At 45.0% G+C, this 19,476-nt stretch overlaps 1 protein-coding gene across 6 annotated transcripts in view; it reads right to left on the reverse strand.

The window, feature by feature from the left end:
* Nucleotides 1–19,476, reverse strand: part of sardh (sarcosine dehydrogenase) — a 135,138-nt gene that overhangs the window by 12,294 nt on the left and 103,368 nt on the right. For all 6 annotated transcript variants that reach the window (XM_069183264.1, XM_069183262.1, XM_069183260.1 and 3 more), the window contains exons 16-18: nt 17,616–17,763; nt 12,097–12,190; nt 42–204 (exon numbers count right to left, since the gene is read on the reverse strand). In XM_069183264.1, the coding sequence (XP_069039365.1) occupies nt 42–204; nt 12,097–12,190; nt 17,616–17,763 (405 nt within the window). The remainder of the gene's footprint in view (nt 1–41; nt 205–12,096; nt 12,191–17,615; nt 17,764–19,476) is intronic.

Below are 19,476 nucleotides of genomic sequence, written 5' to 3' on the forward strand. Positions count from 1 at the left end.
ATCACAATGAAGGGAAGAGCTCGCCCCGCTGAGACCCTTACCTTTCTCGATGCTCAGCGAGTCGATGGCCCTGTACCCGGCGTCGCAGATCCCATGCTTGGCACCGGCAGCCATCACGGCGCGGTACACCGGAACGCAGGCCTGCGCGGGCATGTGCAGCTCCCAGCCCATCTCGCCCACGAAGGAGAGGCGCATGGCCCGAACCTGCCGACAGCAAGGACACAGATCTTCACACCCGGCGTTCATCTTTGCTCTCGATTTTTGGCCGGCCCCTTTGAAGAAAATCATGAGGTTGCTCAGCGACAAATGTCTCCTGCCTGGTGTCAGATTTTGGAGGGGTTAAAGTTTCAGCACTGAGAGGGTGAGGAGGCTGCCTCTGCTGGTTCTCCCACCTCGGTTCAGTCTGGGAGATGACATCTCACCCAATGGAAGTACCAGCTTCTGCCAGTGGAAATAGTGCTGATGTTCTACCGTTGAATCAAGAAAAGCTGATGTGCATAATGAAACTGAATTCTCTACCACGGAGAAATTCTACTCGTTTAATATGAAAACTTGAGTGTAACCTGACGAATGAGTCTTCAGCACATCTGTTTTTTTATTAACAAAAAAACTGGTTTATCTCAGGTTTTACCCACGAGGATCGGCACACACATTGGGAGACAGCCTTTTAAAAAATGTGCGTGGCATTATTGCATCAACACTGTTCGTACTGTGCATGTCTCATGAGACCCAGCACGGTCACAGGAATGATGATACTTGCACTTGCTAGGCCACTCCTACCAGGCCCATCGTACCTGTCAAAATGGGCCCATTTCTGTCCAAAAGATGGAACTTTTTCCATACTATTCTTATTCTGGTCTCCTTACTGTCCCCCAAGCCCGTCTACATTGTATGGGCGACAGGGCCTTCTCCTGTTATACCCCCAAGCTCTGGAACTCTCTGCCCAAGGATATCAGAGAGCCACCTTCTCTAAACACCTTCAAATCCAGACTCAAAACCCTCTTCTTTAGAAGAGCCTTTACTGAACTGGTTCCATTCTTCACCCCTCTGCTTTTCTTAGTACCACCATCCACGGTCTGTATATTGTTATTGTGTTTTATCTTATGTATTCTTTTTATTAAGTGTTGTTGTCATTCTGTAATGCGCTTTGAGAAGCCACCTTTAAAGGCGCTATATTATTATTCGACAATTACACAATTCTTCATAACGATGGCTATGCAAATCCAGGCTATGACTGCTGTAATGCGAATGATGACTGTTGTCGCCACCAGACTCAAATGTGCTTTCAAAAGTAGCTCTGAGCCTCTGAAATACAGCGATTTGAGATGAGCACGCAAACTTACAGCGCAGATGAAATGTGAGATCGGACAGCTCTAACCATCTTTAGTTGGTCCAACACAAAACGATCGTGTGTCGCCGGTGAGAATCCTTGTATTGACCGAGTGTACTGGTCGCCTCTCTTCCTGCTAGCAGTTTCAAGAAAACACAAAATTCCCCCAAAGTCAAAGGAGCCGGCTTCAAACTCAAGACACTGAATGCAACGCCTTTGCTTTGCTGCTGGGGCTGACACTTCACAACAGCCTCAGGAAAGGACATAAGCATTCTACGTGGTAGCACACAGTTCCACGTCCCTACTCCGAGTCTTCTCCTTCCCCAGCTTAACTCGTTTCGCCACAGAATGCCCCCACTTGAAGACCGAAAGGGGCTGAGTTACACTTTTTTCTCATCTACCTGCTCGCTTTTTGCGTTTCGGGCTCCTGCCGAACTTCCTGCCCTATTTTTAGCGACTCCTGAAGAGGTCCACCCACGCTCCAGTGCTCCGCTAACCTCTCTCAGTTCACTGGAGGGTTGTTTTTTTTCGGGATCACGCATTTGAAAGACAAGGTGTCTGAGCCATACCAATCGCTTCAGCTCTAAAAGTGGGCCAGATCAGTCTTCCTGTAGGTCAGCACTCACAAGGGACAATGGGAGTGCTGTTCGCTCATGCACACAAATCACAGCACTGCATATGCTTCAGAGCACTTTAGAGGGCAGCACAGAGCGGTCATTAGGACTTCAGACTCCCAACTGGAAGGATTTCCTGTTGGAGACACTGATATTGTACCCCTTGTGCAAGACACGTCTCCTTACTTGCTCCAGGCTACCCAGCAATGGGTACCAGCATTATTGGGAAGAATGTAATGATGGTTTACTGTCCCGTTCAGAGGGAATCCTGCACTCTCAGGCGACTGACCACTGCAGAAACCAGAATGAGGTCCAGTTGGATGGGTCTCTAGGGTACTACTCGATTAAATGGGACATTTAATACACAATTCAGAGAGAAAACTACAGCGCTCTGCAACCCACGTTTAGCATTCGGGACAATGACGGATCAGACTGCAGGCTGTACCAACTACCAAGTTACAAGTATGCAGCAGAAACTGTCTAGGAGTTATGCATAAACAGTTAAAAATACACAGATATGGGATACAGTGTAAAAAGCCAATACCATATCGATTATACATCTTAATCTATAGTGTTGACCTCATTCACATGGGTGTCCCGTGCAAACTGGGTAAACACACAATCAAAGTGAAGCAGGTTTATTGGGATGGGTTCACCAAAGATCTTTTAATATGTTATTTCGTTTGGACGAAAGGGCAAACTTTAAACCCAGAGTTAACGATCATCGAGCAGTTTAACCTGTGCAATTCTTTGCTGCTTTGATTCTGCTCAAAAAGCAATTCAGCTTTGCAATTCTTGTTGCAAGAAGAAAAACAAATTCAGCTTTCTACAGCATCTCAGTGAAGCAGAAGACACGATTCTTTAACAAGTGTTCGGAACTGTTGTTTCACATGATCTCTTTTGCCCCCCTCTCAATGTAAACGATTATGTGTCATTCTCTGTGACAGAGCTCCTGCGACTAAATAAAGGAGTTAGGGGGGCTAGAAAATTTGAGACTGGGGACTGCACTGAGACATACAGTACTGTAAAAAATAAATATAACAGTAACTTGGAAAAAACAAGCCTTTTCAACACAATTGCGGTCTGTCATCTGTAGGGACTGTAAATAATGAAGATTTAACCTGCTTCAAGAATTAATTTCAATGTTTCTTGCATAATATTCACAGAAATCCGCTGTCCACCCACATCAAATCCCAAGCTTATTGCTTCCTATTTAAAAACAAGAACATTCTGTTCCCCTCCAGTGCACACTCAAACGGTTTCTGGAATTCTCCCGGAGGTAGTCTGTTCTGCAGAGATGCAGATGGAAACAGAGGGCAAGAATGTTTTGATCCCAACAGTACAGTGTCCAGATTAGCCAGGATGCATGAGGTGTGTGATCCAGGGACAGGACAACTGGGGAAACTGCAGAACCCAAGTTTTTAGAGCTGGATAAATAAAAGATGAGTCTTCACGTTGCACTGTAACAGCTGACTTACCGAAAGTCTGCATGAACTAGTGAAACAATGAGCTTTATTGTAACTAGTGATTTACTACTGGATCACCACTGGTGGGTTAAGGTGATTCTTCACCATCATACTTATTCATTATGGGCTTTCCCTTTTATTAGAGGGAAAAATTCCAACGCCGCAGGGGACAGAGAATGAACCATTATTCATTGTTCTTAGGTACACAGTCCCATTATTTAAAAAAAACCCAAACAAAACATGCCCATCAATGCAGTAGGCGATTGCACCAGAAGGATTTGAAGAGAGGGTTATCCAAATGGTCAAAACCCTTTATTAAATGAAACCAATTTCAGGAGATTCTCCAAGTCCTAAACTAGGTTTTGAAGGAAGGGAGTGCCACAATTTGACCTATGTGGTGTTGCTTCACTAAGAGTACAGATCCCTTCAAAAAGTTTATTGGCTGAAGTATATACAGTATAAATTGTATGCTGACTGGATAGCTGGACATGCAGAAGGTGAGAGGGTGTGACAGAAAAGAGCTTTAAGAAGTTCTTGGGGGACCATCTATTTTATTGTGATTTTTAGGGCAAAGGAAAACTTGTGTGTTGTATGCAGTGTTTGTATTGTCACTGTTAATAAATATTTGTTCAACCAGATGTGTCTGAATTATTGCTCTTTTCACCAAAACTGCGTCAGAGAAGAAGACATTCACATGCCTCTGACGAGATCAACAACTCTGGCAACTTCTTGGAGAAATCCTTACTGTTTGGCGGTCATGATTATTTAGTTTAGTTATTGACTAAGCCACTCAGTCAATTCCTGTCGTTCAACGTTTTCCTAACTCCCCCAATTTGGTGACAATGTAAATACTCACCGACTTCATAAAGATTCGGAATGAACCACATTCAAACTACATTGCAATAAAGTGCAACACTTTCTTTTCCCTTTCGGTATTTGCAAGGAAACGTTTGGGTACCAGAGGCATTAACGAAGGAGAAGGCTTGTGTTCTCAGGTCGCTTAACGCAATAGAAAAATCTACAGGCACTTAGACTCATTAGGGACTTTTGTATCCTGGTCTGGCCAAATTCTCCCCAAACAAACAACAAAAGAATTTCCCAAAACATCAAGACAGTTTTACTTATCCCTCTTTCACAGGCAGGCTGCTAAACCTTGCTAATGTTCAGGGCCTGAGAGAGCCCAACAGCTCACACCCAGCGCAGTCCAGGCCAGCACCGGGGGTCTCTACAGGGGAGGGGGGTGGGTGTAGACGCACAGGGAACAGGGACAGGCGTAATCCTTAACCTCTGGATGGAACCCTCTGCAACTATACTGCGTCGCTGTTTCGGGACACAGTTAACTTGAGAGCTCAACAGCTGGATTAAATGGTATGGGTCCGCTGGAAGCAGGAGATCTGTCTTCCTAGCCAGAGCAGCTTTTAGAGTGAGCTGACAGCTTTCGGGTTTTCTTTCTTCATTTTATGCATTCGTGTATGAACTCTAGCATATAGGGTGTGCAGCTCGGTTGTTTTTCCATAAATAACTTACACTCTAAATAAGACTTCATAAAGACTCAAGATGAACTAGATGAACTATATACTTCATTGAAACTGCATTGGAATTCACTCCAATGCTTTCTTGAAGGATGTTTTTGGGTGTTTTTTTTTGTTGCTTTTCCTCTTTCAAAAATAAAGAAAACCATTGTTCACAGGACACGAAGAACAAGATCCACAGACAGGGTCGGAACTGAATCAGGAGCCCAGCAACTGCCGATCTGGAGGGAACTAGTCTTCCCAGCTCCCGGTTCTCTGCCTCAGGATATCCTGTCTGAGCGCCGTGCCAGGGCGGGACTTGTGTCCGTCCAGTGAGTTACGGCCAGCTGGCGAGCGAGCAGATGGCAAAATCGATGGGTCTGCTCTCCCCAGGCTCGGCGAGCAGGAGGCTGGCAGCTCTGCTGGTGTTTTACAACCCCGCGTAGGAGTCGGCTCTGCGTAAATCCACCTGCTATCGATTTCACATCTTGCCTCTGCACATCTCTGCCGGGCGACAGATGGGACTGCTCCTGATTTATACTGCTTTGTCTCCTTTCGCCTGCCGTTTTCCTCCTCCCCCCATCCCTCCCTGCCCTGGAACATGCAGGAGAGACTGACAAATTCAGCTCCCACTACACTCCCTTTCTGGAGAGAACCGCTTGAACATGACGCCACGTCAGTACCAAAGCTCTGCACTGCCAACACCTGATTCTGCATCACTGAATTGCTTTCTGTGCAATGCAGAGTATCTAAATGTATGCATCTTGATGCATTAAGGAAATTCACATGCAAGGGGTCCAAAAATGTCTCTCATTGAGATTTAATCATTTTAATAATACACGTCATTTTATATAGCACCTTTAAAAGCAGCTTCTCAAAGCACTTTACAGAACAAGATAGGAGAGGAGGCAGCAGAATTACACAGCTACAGTTTGGAATATACTGTATATGGAAAGCAAAGGGGCAGAATCAGAACCAGTCAAATGAAAGCCCTTCTGAAGAAGCAGGTTTTGAAGGAGATCAGGAAAGGTGACTCTTTGATATCCTTACGGACAGAGTTCCAGAGCTTTGGGGCGCAGCGAGAGATGGCCCTATCATGGTCTGGGGGACAGACAGGAGACCAGAGTCAGACAAACGAAGTCTAAGGTGGAGAGTGGGGCGATAGTAGCTCAGATAGAGCCTTATGGGTGAGCATGAGGATTTTAAAGTCAGCACAAAACCTGATGAACTCTCCTAATCTGGGGTCACCCACTGTGTCTTTGAGCCTCGATTCTCAGTGACAATCCCAGTTACTCATAAGCAAAGAGGCAGGACCTGCCCCCACCCAGGCACTTGTCAACTCCCAAGATTCTATAGCGACGTACAGGAGCTTCAGCACCAGCAGGAAGAGAGGCTCCTTCTTCTCTGAGACTCTGGACAAGCCCGGGATGAGGCAAAGGTTGTCGTCTTGCTGGGAACCGAATAAACAAGTCCAAAACCGACCCCCCTTCCCATGAGCCAAGCTGAGCCAGCTGTGCTGTGGAGGAATTACAGTCACAGTCAGCTAGTGCCATGATCAGGGTTTGAGCTGGTCATGGCTCAGTACCCCTTCATGTCCGAGACACGCAGGAGACCTTACACTTTTAAAAGGAAACGGAGCTACAGAAATATCAGCCACTTCTTTGCTGGTCAATCTGAAAGCTCTGGTGTAACCACAGAAACTGAGGTGCCATCAATATAATTATATCCTTGTGGAAGTAGCTTACAAATGCATAAAGAGGGGCATGAACACGTTTTGGCAAAGGAAAAGGCAACAATGCTTCTAAGTAATACGAAATGTGCAGTTCTAGACTAGCCATAGTTTTAAGCAGACGGGCAGCCCACATAAACAGAAATCCAGCACTATGATATTTAAAGGACATTTAAAGTCCTTGGCAAGTAAAACATTTTTATATATTATACATTTACATATATTTTTGCATTATAAATCCTTTCACTAGCACATGGAACTCAGAGCCTTCCTTTCTTGCATAAAGGGGTTTGATACAAGAATGTGATGACAATAATAACACAAATCTCAAGCACTCCCAGTTGCTTATCTTTAACGGATGTAAAAATACTGAATGAGTATTTTGACACCTCGCAGCCTAAAAATGTGTTGCGTATCTTGTTTAAATGTTGAATCCTATTGCTTCATCCATCTTATGTATTTGCAGATTGAGGTATTTATTGGAGCCACTAGGTAATACAGTGATAAATATATTAACATCATCTCCCCATCACTGGGTCATGAAGGGTGTAGAGCACACACACACGCACACAGGGACAATACAGAGACAACAATGAACTCAGCCTGCATGTTTGGGAGGTTGGAGGAAAGGAAACCAAAGCACTTGCAGATAACCCAAGTGGTCATGGGAGGAACACGATCCAAACCCACAATCCAAGAGTTGTGAGGCAGCAATGTCAACCAACATGCTTTCGCTGTCTCACAAAAACATACGAGCTCTCCTTCAGTGGTGCATGTACTGTATAGGAGATCTTGGTTTTACCGCTGTATGCATATGATCTCTCCTTTACTGGTGCATGTACCTGTACTGTACTGTGTATGAGCTCTCTTTTCCTGCTGCATGCATATGAGCTCTCCTTTACTGGCGCACATGTGCAATGGGCTGTCTCTCAGTTTCTCTAGGCAATGGTGCAGCCCATTGTCAATGTCAACAGACACTACTGTACAGTATATCACTATTTTAGTACTGGCTCTCTCAAACCAATGAGCAGGAGGTTGTACTGTAGGTCACCCAACTGAAAGCTCTGCCTCTCAGAACCCCACCATAATCTCCTATCCACACTGCCCTGCCTCTAGAATGTGCTGAAGTGCATAGATCAAGGCACCTCTCCTCTCAGCTCACAGAAATGTCACTGAGCAGAGTCTTTATGGCTTTCTGCTGCTCCACAACCCACTAAATAATGAAAAACTGCATCTTCTGCCAAAAGAGAGCACTTGAATGCTCTACTAAAAAAGTACATTTGGATGGCTTTAATTCTAATGGAAAGCTGTCCAGCGCTAAAGAAATTTGTTTATCTGGGTCTGTGACTAGCTGGAGATGAGCAAGAGGATGTCTAACCTGCACAAAGTATTCCCCAAAACTCTCTAGATAATCACACCAAACGTTCCCTGCAGGGAATTCATCAGAAAAGCTGTTAATTGCTAGAACTGGATAAAATGAGGTTTCAAATTGAAAACCAAAGATATCTGATAATAGGCCAGACCCTCATGGAGTTGTACCTCTAATTTGTTATACACTGTACTGTTCCTTTGCCTGCTGCCAGGATGAAAACACGCATGTATTGATTTTATTTTGCATATGGAAATAAATGTTCTCTTCAGTACTATAAGAGAAACAATCAATATCCTACCTAATCCATACTCCCACAAAAAACAGCCTAATAAAATAAAAAAACAATATGTCATAATATACTGGATCTTAACTATAATAGTTGAACAGAAGTATAAAGCAGCACAGGATTATATGATCTGATCTCAGTGCCCTGATGTTACTAGATTTCATTTTGACTGGCTGCTCAAAAGCACTTTTTATGTCCTGTAGGTTTTGGAATTGCCACAATAAACTCTTAAAGACTTTGAAGCACAAAACTAGGATTGAAAATCAAAGGAACAAATGAAATATAAACGGACAAAAAAAAAGAAAATTTTTTCTCTACATTTTTCGGAAGTGATAGCTTTTTTCCCCACTGAGGTGGAGGATAACAGCCTAAAGCAGTCGATTTCCGAGTCTCACTCTCCACTGCTGTGCGATCTTCCACGTGCTGTTAACAGACCATCCCATCCTCAGCCACAACAGTACGCAGCTGGGGAGTTTAATAGTGCAGGGAATGACCTTAGCTCACACACACACACACACACCAGCCCTCCAAAACGATGATACTGAAAACCTCTGCTTATCACAGCCATCAATAACTTCAAGCTGCTTGCAAAACTAAAAGCGGTTCCTATATTAGGAAACACAGACTAATATATAACCTACCAGTTAATGTATTCTATAAAATGAAAAATTACACTGACTCACATCAGTGTTACAGAGGAACGTGCAGGATAAAAAAATAAATTAATCACTAAAACTGATATTTCGACAACTCTCGCAATTTGCATTCCTACAGGAAGCCGGATATAAAACAAACTGTCAAAGTGCAATTGGGCAGAGAGAGGCAGTGCAGATACGGACGCGTTTCATACCACTGCCTTTGTCCCAGCGAAAGCAAGCCAGGGACAGCATCAATGGAATGGCCTCAATGGAAACTCTTTCAGGATGCCATCTGTCCATTGCACGAAGAATGATTTCCTTACATCATCTGGAAGTTCCTGAAAACCAGTACTTTATGCTGGCTCTGGTTTATCAGAACAAGGGGCAAAGCTTTCCTAGAGTGGTTTTGTGGACCACTGAGACCCACATAGAGGACCAGTGCAGTAAAAACCCTGGATTCCTTTCACTGGTCAGCCCTTGCTCATGCATTAAATCACAAGAATCCATATTATACCTCAGACAGTGGCTATTATCATACCCTGCAGCTCTCAACTAGCAGCCCCACTGAAGCTCAGCAGCTGTGAGTCTGGCCAGTACCTGGATGGGAGACCTCGTGGGAAAAACTAAGAATGCTGCTTGTAGAGGTATTAGTGAGGCCAGTAGGGGGCACCTGTGGTCTGTGAGGGTCCTAATGCCCCAGTATAGTGATTGGGACACTTTACTGTAAAACGTTGCTGTCCTCGGGATGAGACATAAAACCAAGGTCCTGACTCTCTGTTGTCATTTAAAAGCCCAGAGCGTTTCTCAAAAAGAATAGGGGTGTAACCTTGGTGTCCTGGCCAAATTTCACCCCCTTGACCTTTACCAATCATGGCCTCCTAATAACCCCCGTCTCTGAACTGGCTCCATCACTCTGCTCTCCTCCCCACTGAGAGCTGGTGTGTGGTGAGCGGACTGGCGCACTCTGGCTGCCATTGCATCATCCAGGTGGGGCTGCACACTGGTGGTGGTAGTGGGATTCCCCATTACCTGTAAAGCACTTTGAGTGGAGTGTTTTGTATTCAACAGCAAGTAACATGGGTGCTGTAAGAGAGGTTGAGGGCCTTGTGAAAAACGTGTCCTTGGTCAAAGTTGTAACAACAGAATGCAGGAGCACCAAACTCACTCCCTGCAATGTCAGCCCAGATTACAACTCATCACCTGCCCCAGCCTCTCTATCTGGCACTTGCAAAGTACTGGAAACCTGATGTCTTCCGGCTCATCAATAATTCAGACTCTACAGCCCGCCTCCCCCTCTCCAAGGTTACCTGGGACTTGTCATTTTTCAACCTTCAGACTGCCTCTCCCTATATCCATTTCCACTAAGCATGGTGTAGGTAACACAGTCGTGTCCTAACAGACCGCTCCTCAGGGTGTTACTTAGAGTGTTGCACAGGTTTGGAAAAAAACGTCATTGTCTTTATGTCTGACAAGTAAGAGGCCAAAAAAGCAGCCACCCCATAAAAAGCTTTTCCCTTCCTACGTCTGTGACAGAAGTCTAGATTCTGTGCTTTTCTTCAGTCTAGTGTTTACAGTCAACTGCTCCTATTTCTTCTTCAAATGGGTTAAATATCAGCACTGTTAACAAGCCACACCAAAGGATCAATAAATCATATCGCAAAAAAAAGGCTGGGACCCAGACCCGCTTATAATTACCACTGTGTGTATAGAGTGCTAAATAAAAATCAATTTTCACGATTGTCAGCTTGATGCCCTTAAAGCTTCTGTTTTAATTGGTCTTTGACTATGTATTGGTGGTGTCGACTCACCAAAACAAGCCTAAACTAAGCACTTAACTGTGCCTAGCTCTCCATCTCTTCCATACTTGGATGGATTGCACTGCCACCTCCTTAACCTCTACAAATGCCTTCTAAATAATAATAATAATAATAATAATAATAATAATAATAATAATAATGGCAGTAATAAGAAGAGAATTCATTTAATAAAATGACACTTCTTTGAATGCCAGTCTTTTCCCATTTACCTCCCATAGTGGAACACAGAGGAACAGCAGCAGCAGCAGCAGAGACAAAGAACCTGCTTTCCTCCTTCTTTGTATCAAATTTTAATTAAAATCAAATTTTAATTTTATACCAAGCACTCCGGTGCAGGTGCACCTCCAGTCTCTGGGGCTGCAGACTGGTTCTCCAATAGAGTTCCAGCTCATGGGCTTTCATTTAGAACAAACAAAATGCTGCACGGCACCAATGACAGGAAACGTCCAGTGAGCAAGGCAGGTAATGAAAGTCGTTCAAATCGGGAGCTGTGTCAGCACGCATAGGCTGCAAAGGAACAAGTAAAGATTTATTACGCACTCGGAAGAAACACAATGTTTCGGCTTTGGAGCCTTCTCAGGGTGTCCAAAAGGCTCCACAGCCGAAACGTTTTGTTTTTTTTCTTCTCTTTTCAGCGTGGAATATACCTATTGCTTGTTCCTTTGCAGACACTGAAAGTGTCAGCTCCCAAAACATCAGCAGAGATGGGTTCAACGACTAGCTCCCACCCCCTGTCCCATCATTGTAAAAGGAAGTCCCCCATAGTTTTAAAACAATCCGGAACTGGATGGGATGTTTATCATTCCGGAGAAGTGAAAAAGTGCAAGGAGAAGCTGGACTCGGGAAACCACAGGAAATGAGAACCATTCCAAAGGGGATCTCTGCCCTCCAGTCGTAGAAAATATTCTCAGGAGACAATCCTCTCCTCCACCTGCCCTCCCCCGAGACAGAAACCTGCAGGTGGAGCGTCAGAGCATTTGTGGATCCCCCTCAGCACACCTCACACCCCATTACCTCAGACACCACGAAGAGCACCTCACCGCCCTTGCCTGTGTATCCTAGGCAACGGCAGGCCACGGCCCACAATTCCAAGCTACGACGCGCTCCGCAACAGGAACACTTCCCCTCATGGATGGGGAAAGGCAGGGACACACCCACAGTGCTGCAGCCAAAAGACCTCGCCCCGCGGTGGGAGAGCCAGCCATCGTTTCAGAATCAAAAAAGGTGCAACGCCAATGAGCCTGCAGAGTGACCATGAAGCCGAAGCTTTGGAAAATCGGGACAGAACCGGGCAGCCGGGAACAGCGGTCAGTTTGGAAGCCCATTCACCTACCTGGTGTCCTGCTGCCCTCACCAGCTTGTGCGTTGAGAAGGGGAAGGCCTCATTGCTCAGGTCAGCGTCCAGAACGTCCTGCAGGACAGCTCGGCTGAGGAGACAAGTCCACAAAGAACAAAAGGCCTGAACCAACGCCAAGAGTTTTCACTAGTGATGCTGCCCCCACCCCCAAAAACAAGAGCACAGAGCCCTTCCAGTCCAGAGACACTATTCCTTCTGGTTTTATTTGGGTTTTCATGCTTCACCTAGCCAGTACTGGAAGGTCGTGCAAGGGTATTAAAAAAAAAAACAACCTCTTCACAGGAGGGCATGCACACTGCACACGCAATATAGAAGCATCTCACAGGAGAAGCTATTCGAACCGATAAGTGTTAAACATTTAAAACGGGCCATCTGGTTCTCCGGACGACGTTCATCACATTTCTCCTAAGTCTGGGCAGAGCAGTCATGCACACGGAATTTTACAGTCTCTCCTTTAAATGATTAAATAACCGTCTGGCTTCCTGAAGCAAATCCAAAGCAGAGTCAGGTGAGCTCCTGTGAAAAGGTGGAACACTGCAGCCTGTTCTATTATTGCGGATACTAGTCTCAGTTCAGGCTGTTGCCAACGCTTCCTGTCCAGATTTGAATGCTGTAAAATGAAGCCCCCACCCCACCCCCCAGCAAGGCTGATTTAATGGGATAATCAATCAACCCGTCAGTTTTGGAACGGAGCTGGAACCCGGCAGGCTGTGGTGGTTCAGTGAAAATGCAAATCAATACATGCAAAGGATTCCTTCTGGGCCCGAGGAGCACAGCAGCCTGTCAACACTGCGTGCCGCTCGCTGTCTGCTGCGAATCATCCTGGTGAAAGCACGCACACAACCCCCAGAGCGTCCATTTTCACCCAGATGCCTTCTCTCCTCGTCCTGTTCGCCGAAACCGTTCGAAGCACCACATGTTTAAATGGGATATATCACGACCAACAACATTTACACCACACAGAGGCCTGGGCATGATCAGACAGAAGTCCCTTCCTTTTGCTCGACAGATACAGCTTATCTATTTTTGCCTTAGGAAGACTATATTGACTTGACATCCTTCTATTGAGACACCTGTCATTCCAGTTGTCCATCCGTCTCACAGACACTACTGTAAGTATGTGAACAAATGAAACAGCAATTTTTCCTTCTGTGCCAAACTTGTCAAGGATATTGACAGAGTGAGGCCAACGGAAAATGTTTTGGATTACAAGCTTCGTTCCCCGCGAAGGGGGCCTGCTCTACGACTGAAATTCGTCAAGTCTCCGCGGATGGAGAACTGCCACCAGAATCTGTGGCGAGGAGATTTAATCCGATTACAAAGTGGCGCCCCACTCCTTTGCGGACACTGCTGGCTTTGTTTAGGCCGCGTGATCACATCTTTGTAGCAAGAGAGAAGAAGAAGGAGGAAAACAGACGGTCTAAGAGATAAGCAGTCGATGGATAAATGATCATTTGGAAAAGGAACGCGGCACTGACACAGAATATTTTAAAAAAAGAGCATTGTCTTTCAGATACACTGTAAATGTTTCTAGACAAACAGCTGCCCAGTATACACGCAAGCACTCCAAGGTGTGATATCCTTTAAAAATTTTAGTGGTTTTACAATGGTTATAAATCCCACTGCTTCCCTGCAGGTAACCTCTACATGGTTCCTCCAGCAGGAATATGTGCCTGATTACTGGTGTGTGAGTGCTCCCAGAACATGTTGAGTAATGGCCTGAGGGAAAGCAAAAGAAAAGGTTGATTAACTGACCCTGCGCGCCACCCCTTTCAATGAATTTGCAAGATTAAAAAGCCTTTTCATAATGAAATCCATTATGCACGTGTGCGAAACGTTGACCTTTTCAGTTCAGGCTGATGGGCCTCAATTGAATGGTTTTTGACAAGTTTAAATGGTGTAAGGGTTCCAGGACCATTTTAACAAGGGGGGGGGGGAGAGATTTATTTCTGGAAACTGAGAGTGTATAGTGTGTAGCATATGGATTTCATAACTGAACCACCATCTCAGGCACACATCCGAAGGCTCATTCACACAGCTCAGATGACGTCCAGCACCCCTGATATTGAGCTTAAACCAAGAGAGAGCCATCAGTGTACAATAACATCCCTGGCATGCTCTTTCCCTGTGAAGTTGGCAGCAATCTCAGCTATTGACAGGGATCTATGCTATGAAACTTCATATAACACATGTGGTCGGAATAGTTTCAGTGCAGTTTAATCACAGCAAAGCATGCACAGGAATGGTAATAGAAGCTATGTGGCAAATGCACAGTACAAGTGCACTCAATTCTGGTCAGCGTTTTTTAATGCTTTTTGGTTTTTATTAATAGGATTACATACAATTCAGGTGGGTTGCTCTACAGCAGTAGAGAGCAAGTCTGAGCACACTGCGATCTTCCTCATGGTTTACCAGACTAATCACAGGAACAGCTTTGGTAGCATGTGCTGTTTCGGTCCTGTTTTCTTTTGATAAGCACGACAAACCCAGGCCAAAACAGGCTGTGGATTGACCGCACTTAACTTTCCCAGGAGCTGGGTTGAGTAAAATAAAAGCTAAAAATGTGAACGTATCAGGAAAGGGCAAGTTAAAAACTGTGGAAGAACAGGGAGACCAGCGGTCTCGAATTTTGCCTCAAAAACTCAAGCCTTAAGAATGAAAATGGAAGCCCATTAGAATGAGCTTGTTAGGTGCCTTCTCTTGTAAAATAATAAGTGGAGCTTTGGGGTTATTAGTGCTCCACTTACAGCAACCCAATGTAAATACATTTTGTCTCCAAATCCACCACCACTTGTATGAATCATAGCCCTGCCAAACGATGCAAATTCCGCTGCAATGGCTGTGTGCAGGAATCATTCAGTATGGCATCTCCGTGTTCAAGTAAGCTCCGCTCTGTGTGCAAATGCAAATGCATTTATTCATGTCTGCCTTGGAATTATACAATCTGGGGCTCCACTTTACAGAGGGGAGAAGTCATGTAAAAAACTCATTAAATATATTTACAGGCTTGTTTAAGAGCCCCTCTGGCAGTGACAACAGCAAACAAGAAGATGAAACGCCGTCAGCTCACAGTGCAATGCCAAGGCCGACTTCAAGGAATTTTAAGGACTTTGTTACTAAATATTTGTGCAATAATTGTAAAGGCTAGAACTCCAGGAGAGAAACATTTTTCACCTGTATACAGCAGATGACTGAAGAGAAAACCCATCTGCTTCCATCTGCTTTTTGTGGTGGGGGTCATGGCAAATGAGAATAAATATTTCAATAAAAAGATTGTCCAAGTGTCATTTTTGCCCTTTTTCCTTTCAAAAGACAAATCATATCAATGATCCCTTACTAATAGTGGCAGCAGCAACAACAGGACTATTAGTAGGTGAAGATGAATGAGGAGTAATTCAAAAGAAGTCTCCAGAGCCTTGATTTGCAAAAAAAAAATGTGCATCTCCAAAAACCATTTTTTTAACTTATTGCTGCGAACAAGCAGTGCAATTTCACATAAAATGCATGCACAGTCTTGTCAAGGCACGGTGACTTTAAATGTGAAGATCAATGCCAACAGCTAAAAGCAAAACACGTGTCAAAACATGGGATCTGACATTTCTGCTTTCTTCTATTATTGTTTCAAATGCATCCGACTGTCCAGCACACCCTTTCCATCACTGTGAAATGCCCTCCACGCGGATGTAAAAACTGCATTGCTCGGGCGTGCAGAGAGGCCGGAAAGATTTTTACCATCACACCGGAGGAGCCACTGATATATATGGAATGCATCAACGTCAGCACTTTCTTGCAGAAAGCCGGGCAGGATGGGACAAGGTCATGCGAAAAGGTCAGGACCATCCAATTGCATCCCAGCTTAGACGGGGGACATCCGACAGTTAAGGAGAAGGATCTCAGCAGCTGAATTGGTTCCGTGACCTCCAGAGGAATAGGCCTGTTTCATGCTATTTCTATTAGCAGGGATACAGGGAAGTCAGTCTCCTTTCTTGCTGGTGCCCACACATCAAAGAAGCACCTTCATTTCATGCCCTCCTGCGAACTACCCTCTGTGCCTTTCCAAAGAGAGCCTTTCCTGTGCTCCCCAGTGGGGTCTTGTTTAACCGTTTGCCTTCGCAAGGCTACAAATCGAATCTTTCATCTCGTTAACGCTGTTTGAAGATCATAAATATGCATGCCTTCCGCTTTCCTGCTGGCACGTGCTAAGACAGATGGAGCACCCGGGATCTGACTGCGAAGCCACAGCGCCGGTGTTAAATAAGGAAATTAACGTCTTTTCAGACCCTGAGAAGTGGGGAAAAGAAGAATGGAAGGCTGAATATATCCCCTGCCTGAGCGGCCAGCGCTTTTGATATGCACGGCAGTAAGAACCACTTGGTTTTAAAGAAATCCGCTTACCATATGGCATTTATATGACAAGCACCTACTGGAGAGTCAATTGATTTCATTCTTTTAAGCCACCGTTTCTGAGCGGCAATATGAAATGACCAAAACGGTCCACCAGACAGCTGCACTGGGAGACCCAAAGGAAGAGAGACCTTCTTCCAGTCACTAATGTGACCTTTACCAACAATAAAAGCTCCAGACATTAGTAATCAAAACTCCAAACCACCTGCAGTAGGTCTACCATATACTGTATATATTATATACAGCGTGAAAATATTAAACATGCACAGTATGTACGGTAGTAGGGCCTGCCATCCTCTTGAGATGAAAAGGTGGAGATATCCCTGTGCTCTCAGTGCTGGGTCAACCACTTAACCGGCATGTCCAGAGAGTGAACGAGGGACTCAACAGGGCTGCTGGCCAGCCAGTGACAGTACAGTGCATGAATGGACAACCCTAGTCCTGGGGTGTCACAATCCAGCAGGTCCTACACACGAGATTGACCTTAATTCCTTAACTTCTGAACACTTAGAGCAATTCCACTCGGCCTGCTAAGAATGGTGATGATCTGTTCGAGTAAGGAATCTAAAATCTTTCAAATCGAGTTAAACTGATGGAAACTCATGGACTCCTGGTCTTCACAAATGGATGATGTAAGGTTGACTCCTAAGACCTGCTGGATTGGGGTTCTCCAGGATCAGGACTGGCCACCCCGACATAGCAGCAGAAAATCTGCCTTTCCTCGTGAAGCACTGCCACTGTCCTTCCCAGTTGTTACACAGCAATGTATCAAAGGTCTATGAAAGGGTATTTAAACACAGAACCAACTAGCCTTAACATGCCCAGAGCCTGTGTGCAGCTAGATTCTGGATGTGCTGGTGAGAAAGCAGCGATGTAAAGATAGCCAGGGATAGGGATGTTCTGTCGCATACGTTATTGGGGGTGATGTTTTTGGCGACTTCTGAGCCCTGTGAGTTTGGAGTGCTTCCAACTTTCATCCAATCAGCACCAATGCCTACGCAGAACCCATCGAGAGCACGTTCCAGAGCCGTTCCCCAGCGGTGAAGGGATTGAATTGGGATATTAAAGCAGGCAAGAGTCCGTGCTCTCACCTCTGCGGGCCCTGGATGCTGATCATGCCCAGGTCCTCCGAGCAGTCCAGAAGCCGGCACTGGAACTTCATGTCGTGCAGCACGTTCTGAATGTGGCACCAGTTGTGCTGTGCCACTCCACCCCCGATCGCCAAGTAGAAGCCGTCTCCTGTGGAGGCGAGGGAAGAGTGAGAGAAGGCCAGGGTTTAGGACACCTGGGACGCAAGAGCGGCGCGTTCGAGTCAAGGTCCCGGGTGAGGGGGGGCGGAGGTGCTGGTGTGAGGTTAGCGGGGCCCGAAAATAACACAAAAAAGGGTGAAAAATAAACAACAACAACGCAAAAAAAAAAGGGGTACCGCTGTGCATCGTGACCTCCAGGCTGGGCTTACCCTATTTATCGGGGTCCAGTCTGGAAGAGCAGGACGCTCGAGGCAAGAACAAAACAAGAACTCCTACCCATTTCTGTATCCATAAGCAAACTGCACAACTAAACCACGTCTCTCCCCTTTGATTCCATCCTTGTGACAGCAGTGTAAACTACCCAAGATCCATCACAGTTCTTGTGGTTAAGATGGACCACTTTCCACTAAAGCATTCCTCATACGGGCTATACATTTTCATCATGCTTTTTGGGACATGCTAACTAAACATTGCATGACTTTAAGACCTATAAGAAAGGGTGTAGATAGTTCAATATGCGGTGACTATACTACAGTATGTACTTGTTTTTTTTTTCTCCATGTCACATACCGAGCTGTAAATCAAGGCACCCCTTCCTGTTAGTTACATCTCTGTGGCTGAATAACAAATGTAGGCTAAAGAGGAAATAATGCAGATTAATGGCTAAAGTGAATGTTTAGAGCGCGTCGTTCAGCTCCTCAGCATGCTGTGCCAAGCTAGAAGTGAGAAAGAGAGAGCTACTACATTCACTCCCTCCGTCAACCTTCAATTTAGCATCAAGGAAGAAGCTGAAGCAAGTTTACAACAAGTGCCACACAATGGTTGGAGACAAGGGAAAGAAACCATGGTATAAGCACAGTAAAGCACTGAGGGGGAAGGTAAAAATCAACCGCATGGTCTAAGAGTGACATAAAACCTAGGAAAGCTTTTAAAATAGTGCAAATGAACACTGAAAAGAATATTCATAAGTGAAACACTGTCCTTCTTTTTTCCATTGACTGGTATTCCAACTCAGATGTGTCATTAAGGCTGCTCAATTAGGCAGGTTCGCTAAAGCAGAGGAAGAGAGAACAGTGTTTCCCAGAGGACTGGATCACGTTTGCTCCAAAGCCACCTGGGCTACTGTGATTAACTCTGCGCTGACCAGATTAAGCCTACGTGTTTTTGTCGTCCTTGGAATCAATGCTGAAAAGTTAGTCAGCCCTTGACACACATCCATCTTTTCCTCGATGAGGCTCAGTGTACTGCGTGCTCTTTTCGAGGATGAACAGCTTTCACAGGCAGATACAGAGAGGCAGGCAACCGCGGTGCTCCTGAAAACGAAGGCCCTGTTTTGAAATAGGAGATGCTCGAAAAGGTTCTATTAGAAAAATACTAACGGGCACAGACGAACTGTATGTGAAGGATCCTGTCCCTTAAATTATTAACTCACAAAAGTAAAACCAACAGGCTCACAGACATCCCTTTGGGACTCGCCTCATCTCCTGAGATATTCCAGTAAAAATCTGGAACTAAGATATTTCATGCCTTCAATAAGATATTTAACACAACTGTAATTGAATTGCACACTCTCTAACAAACCATTAAAATATTTCTAAAAATAAATATTAAAAGAATAGCCTGTAACCAATTTAGCCAGCAATTTAAAAATATATTTTCCTAATAAAATCACTCTTCACTCGCAGTTTTGGGAACATTGCCT

The sequence above is a fragment of the Lepisosteus oculatus genome, chromosome 24 (genome assembly GCF_040954835.1).
Source record: "Lepisosteus oculatus isolate fLepOcu1 chromosome 24, fLepOcu1.hap2, whole genome shotgun sequence".
NCBI classification, from domain to species: Eukaryota; Metazoa; Chordata; class Actinopteri; order Semionotiformes; family Lepisosteidae; genus Lepisosteus; species Lepisosteus oculatus.